A 6,715-nucleotide genomic window follows, 5' to 3' on the forward strand; every position below is an offset into this window, starting at 1 on the left:
TGCGTGTGTGTGTTGGAACTGCTAACAGAAGTAGGGAAACTTCCAGAAATATGTTGAACCTAAATGTCCAGCACCAGAGTTTGACTCCTGTTACCATGTGGAACTCCAATCAGGACAACACAGATAATAGGACTGATACATCCTCTGGGATCAATATGTAAAGCTAGACTCTATAGTCATCTCTAGGAGAGCCAGGAAAACTCTGCTCAGATCTGTGAAACAGCTCTCACAGTGAAAGAGAGTGAATGGAGAAGGGGGAGAGGGAGAGAGAAGAGGATGAATCGAGAAGGGGGAGAGAAGAGAGGATGAATGGAGAAGGGGGAGAGGGAGAGAGAAGAGAGGATGAATGGAGAAGGGGGAGAGAAGAGAGAAGAGGATGAATGGAGAAGGGGGGAGAGAAGAGAGGATGAATGGAGAAGGGGGAGAGGGAGAGATAGAGAAGAGAGGATGAATTGAGAAGGGGGAGAGAGAAGAGGATGAATGGAGAAGAGGGAGAGGGAGAGAGAGAGAAGAGAGGATGAATTGAGAAGGGGGAGAGAGAAGAGAGGATGAATGGAGAAGAGGGAGAGGGAGAGAGAGAGAAGAGAGGATGAATTGAGAAGGGGGAGCGAGAGAAAGAAGAGAGGATGAATGGAGAAGGGGGGAGAGAGAGAAGAGAGGATGAATGGAGAAGGGGGAGAGAGAGAAGAGAGGATGAATGGAGAAGGGGGAGAGAGAGAAGAGAGGATGAATGGAGAAGGGGAGAGAAGAGAGGATGAATGGAGAAGGGGGGAGAGAAGAGAGGATGAATGGAGAAGGGAGAGAGGGAGAGAAGAGAGGATGAATGGAGAAGGGAGAGAGGGAGAGAAGAGAGGATGAATGGAGAAGGGAGAGAGAGAGAGAGAAGAGAGGATGAATGGAGAAGGGGGAGAGAGAGAGAAGAGAGGATGAATAGAGAAGGGAGAGAGAGAGAGAAGAGAGGATGAATGGAGAAGGGGGAGAGAGATAGAGAAGAGAGGATGAATGGAGAAGGGGGAGAGAGAGAGAGAAGAGAGGATGAATGGAGAAGGGAGAGAGAGAGAGAAGAGAGGATGAATGGAGAAGGGAGAGAGGGAGAGAAGAGAGGATGAATGGAGAAGGGGGGGAGAAGAGAAGAGAGGATGAATGGAGAAAATGACTGAGAAGAGAGGCAGTGAGAAAGAAAGGAGTGGAGAAAGGAGGGCATGTGGTAGAGAGATGATTGACAGAGAGAGAAAGACGGGAGGGATGGGGAGAAGGAAAAAGGGAGAGGGAGAGTCTCGAGGGGGCGGAGAGACAGACAAGTTATTCTTGTTGCAGACAGCTGAGACAAAGTCTAAAATAAGATGTGTACTAGTTAGGGCTGTGACGGTCATGTAATTTTGGATGATGGTAATTGGCCAGCCAAATGACCACCGTCTCCCTAATAACCGTTCAAGTAGCAAATAATACAAAATATATATATATTTATTTATTTATTTTGACACATTTTCTCCTCCTCTGCTCCTGACTGCATGTGCTTAGAATGATTCATTCTATTTCTATGTGTGCTGTTGCTGCATTGTGGGGGCGTTGGCACCCCAAGACTTGTTTGCTACAACACCTTGCTTGTTTCAGCAAGGAGCAACAACGTTTCATCACATTTTTAAGAGTCCATGTTACCGCGGAAACAGACTCAACCGCTTTCTTTTTTAAACGATTATGACAGTTATTGAATTTTTATGACGGTCTTCATCCATAACCGTCGGTTACACGGTTATACGGTAATTGTGCCAGCACTAGTACTAATGCGTGTGTGTGTGTCTGTGTGTGTGTGTGTATTTAGACGCCAATGGTGAGTTACAGTTATACTCACAAACCATAAAGCGGTATTTACCAGTAAAATCTTAGTCCTTGAGTATTTACAGATGTAGGATATTCTTTTGATCAACTTTTCTGTTGCCGGAGATTGTTCCTGCAATGCAGGAAATCTAAAACTTGTTGTGTAGTTGAGGTTTAAAAGGGCTTCTGAAGTTTGTAATTTCCACGTAAAAATTTTAAACTAGATTTTTCCTTTCGAAAAATTTCCCAACCCCTTACAAAAATGGCCATTAGTTATAATCCAGATAATAATTCACATTTCCTGTTTCTGCTGGATTATTTTCCTGCTGTAGCAAACTGGCTCAAATTAACATCCTACATCTGTACTGTTTGTGTGTGTAAGTAAGTGTGTGAGCATGCGTTCATGTGGGTGTCAGGATGTGTGTGTGTGTGTGTGTGTGTGTGTGTGTGTGTGTGTGTGTGTGTGTGTGTGTGTGTGTGTGTGTGTGTGTGTGTGTGTGTGTGTGTGTGTGTGTGTGTGTGATACCAAAAACCAAAACCGTATGGAGTCAACATCGTGTTTTATTGTCTTCCCATAGAAAGCATAATTTCCTTTGATCAGATTTTATATAAAAGAGACAAAGTAAAAACCGTAGCAACACGGTATCAGATCTAGTGTAATAAATATACAACTTTATCGACATAGAGAAAAAAGAGGGAAGAGAGAAGGAGAGAGAGACCGGACACAAAGTAACTGACCTTATAACTGGAAGAGCTCATAGATAGGTTTACACAACTACAAATATAGTCAGACACTGATACACACACTTAGACCTACTCCACTGACTAGCACGTACACACACACACCCACACACACACACATGGATCAACAACCTTGCACGTACAAAGACTCAGAAAAAGACACACTTTCAGGTTTACAACCTCACTGAGTAAGTGGACAGAACATTGGCAAGACGGACTTTAATAGATATAGGTCAACTAGACTGGGTTCAATCCCATGGTTTTGTGACAGATATACTGGAGTTAAACTAGATTCTACAAGCTGCTTTCACCCTTCCCATTCTGGCCGGGGGTTTGTGAAGTGAGTGGTGAGAGAGTGAGAGAGTGAGTGGTGAGTGAGTGAGTGAGTGAGTGAGTGAGAGAGATGGAAGGATGAAGAGTTGTCTCCTCTTTCACTCTCGTACGTAGACTCTGGTACACACCACATCCTCCGCACTCATGGTCTGGAATGAGAGGAATTTATACATATATTTAATATAGGTATTCATATCCAAGGAATTTATAAAGATGTGCATTTTTCAATAGAAGCATTCATATCCAACATTAACACAGTCTCTGTCCATCCTGTTCAGTCCCTGTCTGTGACTGTGTCTCTTCCAACAAGAGGTGTCCTGAACGACTCCTGCATTACAACCTGCTGGCCTTTTAAACCATGGAAACCATACGATTTTAGATCTAAGTTGACTAATTGAATTAGAAGCCCAACACTCAGCATGAGAGATGGAATGATCAGAGACAGACCACATATTGTGCAATGCATCAGATGCATTTGTTCATGGTCCTTGACAAATTCCAGGAAACGAGGGAGTCGTCTCTGGTTTGACGGGTTCACTTGTGTTCGCTCTAACGACGCGTCCTTTTACAGAGTGGCAGTTTTCATGTTGAGCTTCATGTCTCTCCACACAGTGGCACACATGGTGATCATTAGCTATACGTTCCACACAGTGGCACACATGGTGATCATTAGCTATACGTTCCACACAGTGGCACACATGATGATCATTAGCTATACGTTCCACACAGTGGCACACATGGTGATCATTAGCTATACGTTCCACACAGTGGCACACATGGTGATCATTAGCTATACGTTCCACACAGTGGCACACATGGTGATCATTAGCTATACGTTCCACACAGTGGCACACATGGTGATCATTAGCTATACGTTCCACACAGTGGCACACATGATGATCATTAGCTATACGTTCCACACAGTGGCACACATGATGATCATTAGCTATACGTTCCAGTCAGGGGCGCAACTTTGGTTTTAGAAGTGGTCGGGACATAACTTTTTTGTATTAAAAAAATATACTAAATCAGGTTGGATAAACAGTCCAAACAGCCTACCCGACGCTCGGAGGGACCCGCATGGTCCTAAAGCACACCGTTGCCACGTTTTGTATCACATTCCAATGATACAACTGGGGGGGACAAAAATGCAATTTCAGAATGAAATTGAAAGTTGTGCCCCTTGTTCCAGTAGACCTAAATTGTTTATCTTCCTCCTCTTCCCCTCCCTCCCTCCCTCCCTCCCTCGTTAACACTGATCTGAATGGAGTGGCGGGATGACTATCGTATTATGGAAAAACTTCCTGGCCCCACAGTGTGTAGGCTCCAGTAGATGGATGTTACACATTGGTAGTGGATGAGGTGAGTCCTCCTTTCTTTGTGTGGAAGGAAAATGACTGAGGTCCTCAAGCATACTGTGTTCAAAATGTATCAATGGACGGTTGTACAGTACAATGCCTCTAACTGTGGTTGATTGACAGGACAGGTAGCCAGTAGAGAGTCTTACCAGGATGAGCTCGCCGTCATTGGTTATCTCTCGGGTCCAGGCGGTCTTAGGTCCCTCCCCTTTCTGCAGAGTCTGCTCACAGCTGATCTTACTGTCTGTCTCCCACTTTGGAAGACTCTGAGAGACAGACAGACAGACAGACAGACAGACAGACAGACATGCAATATAGTTAGATGAGCATCAGAGAGATGAAAGTCATGTTTTGGACAGATGGGCGGGTGGTGAATGGATGGATGGATGGATAGAACAATAATTGGTAAGAGTGAGAGAAAAACTGGAGACAGCCAAGCAGAGGCCATCAGAGGGAGAGTTTGATAGGGACACATGGCAAGAATGAAAGAGAGAGAGAGAGAGAGAGAGAGAGAGAGAGAGAGAGAGAGAGAGAGAGAGAGAGAGAGAGAGAGAGAGAGAGAGAGAGAGAGAGAGAGAGAGAGAGAGAGGAGAGAGAGAGAGAGAGAGAGAGAGAGACAGAGAGAGAGAGAGAGAGAGAGAGAGAGAGGAGAGAGAGAGAGAGAGAGAGAGAGAGAGAGAGGAGAGAGAGAGAGAGAGAGAGAGAGAGAGAGAGGAGAAGAGAGAGAGAGAGAGTGGGGAGCGGTGAGATGACGAGGGGGTAGGAGAATGAGGGAGAGAGAGGTGGCGAGATGAGAGGGAGGGCGGTGAGAGGACGAGCGACGTAAGCCGGGAGACGGAGAGACGAGGAGAGAGGAGGGAGCGATCCCGACCGAGGGCCGATGGGGCACGAGATGAGGAGAGGAGACGTGAGAGGAGAGAGAGACTGAGAGAGAGAGAGAGACGGGACAGAAGTGGAGAATGGTGCAGTGAGATTGTTCCTAGGAGACTAAGGGAGGGGTTTCATATGGTATCAGTGAAAATATGGGAAATGCCAAATTAAATAGAGTATGTAGACCTTAAAGAGGCATTAGTAAAAGCATAGATCAACCCAGTGGAAGCAGAGACCAAGCCAACACTGGGTCATATCCCATGGTCCCTCTAGCACTCCACAGTCCACAGGTCTGGGTTTCCCCTAACAGATAAAACCTGGGGAGTTGTAGCTTAGGGGTCAAACATGAGTCGAAGCTTTCATTAGGGACAGTGGATAGGGTGTGGGACAGAGATTAATGTGAGTACAGAGGGGTGTGTGTGTGTGTGTGTGTGTGTGTGTGTGTGTGTGTGTGTGTGTGTGTGTGTGTGTGTGTGTGTGTGTGTGTGTGTGTGTGTGTGTGTGTGTGTGTGCGTGCGCGCGCGCGCGTGCGTGCGTGCGTGCGTGTGTGTGTGTGTGTGTGTGTAATGTATACAGTGCCTACAGCAAGTATTTATACCCCTTGACTTATTCCACATTTTGTTGTGTTACAGTCTGAATTCAATGGATTAAATATGATTTTTTTTCTCAACCATCTACACACAATATCCCATAATGACAAAGTGAAAATATGTTTTTAGAGGTTTTTCCAAATGTATTGAACATTCACAGAAATATTTAATTTACATAAGTATTCACACCCCTGAGTCAATACATGTTGGAATCACCTTTGACAGTGATTACAACTGTCAGTATTTCTGGGTAAGTCTCTAAGAGCTTTGCCCACCTGGATTGTACAAATATACACATTATTCTTTAAAAAGATTCTTCAACCTCTGTCAAGTTGGTTGTTGATCATTGCTAGACAGCCATTTTTAAGTCTTGCCATAGATTTTCAAGCCGATTTAAGTAAGAAATGTAACTAGGCTACTCAGGAGCATTCAATGTCGCCTTGGTGAGGAACTCCCATGTATATTTGGCCTTGCGTTTTAGGTTATTGTCCTGCTGAAAGGGGAATTTGTACCCCGGTGTCTGTTGGAAAGCAGACTGAACCAGGTTTTCCTCTAGAATTTTGCCTGTACTTAGCTCTATTCCGTTTATTTTTATCCTAAAATACTCCTAGTCCTTTCTGATGACAATTAAAGTCTAACTGTTTTAAAGTCACTATTGGCCTCATGGTGAAATCCCTGAGCAGTTTCCTTCCTCTCCAGCAACTGAGTTAGGAAGGATGCCTGTATCTTTGTAATGACTGGGTGTATTGATACACCATCCAAAGTGTAATTAATAACATCACCATGCTCAAACGGATATTCAATGTTTTTTTTTACCCATCTACCAATAGGTGTCCTTCTATGCGAGGCATTGGAAAACCTCCCTGTTCTTTGTGGTTGAATCTGTGTTGAAATTATCTGCTCGACTGAGGGACCTTATAGATAATTGTATGTGTGGGGTACAGAGACAAGGTAGTCAAACACTATAATTGCAGAGTGAGTCCATTCAAATTATTATGTGACAAA

At 44.5% G+C, this 6,715-nt stretch overlaps 1 protein-coding gene across 1 annotated transcript in view; it reads right to left on the reverse strand.

Moving 5' to 3' along the window:
- Nucleotides 1-2,361: 2,361 nt before the first annotated feature.
- Nucleotides 2,362-6,715, reverse strand: part of LOC129841881 (cellular retinoic acid-binding protein 2-like) — a 16,776-nt gene continuing 12,422 nt past the window's right edge. Inside the window, exons 3-4 of the mRNA XM_055910215.1 lie at nt 4,400-4,516; nt 2,362-3,041 (exon numbers count right to left, since the gene is read on the reverse strand). Of these exons, the coding sequence (XP_055766190.1) occupies nt 2,991-3,041; nt 4,400-4,516 (168 nt within the window). The 3' untranslated portion in view covers nt 2,362-2,990. The remainder of the gene's footprint in view (nt 3,042-4,399; nt 4,517-6,715) is intronic.

The sequence above is a fragment of the Salvelinus fontinalis genome, unplaced genomic scaffold (assembly GCF_029448725.1).
Source record: "Salvelinus fontinalis isolate EN_2023a unplaced genomic scaffold, ASM2944872v1 scaffold_0002, whole genome shotgun sequence".
NCBI lineage: Eukaryota > Metazoa > Chordata > Actinopteri > Salmoniformes > Salmonidae > Salvelinus > Salvelinus fontinalis.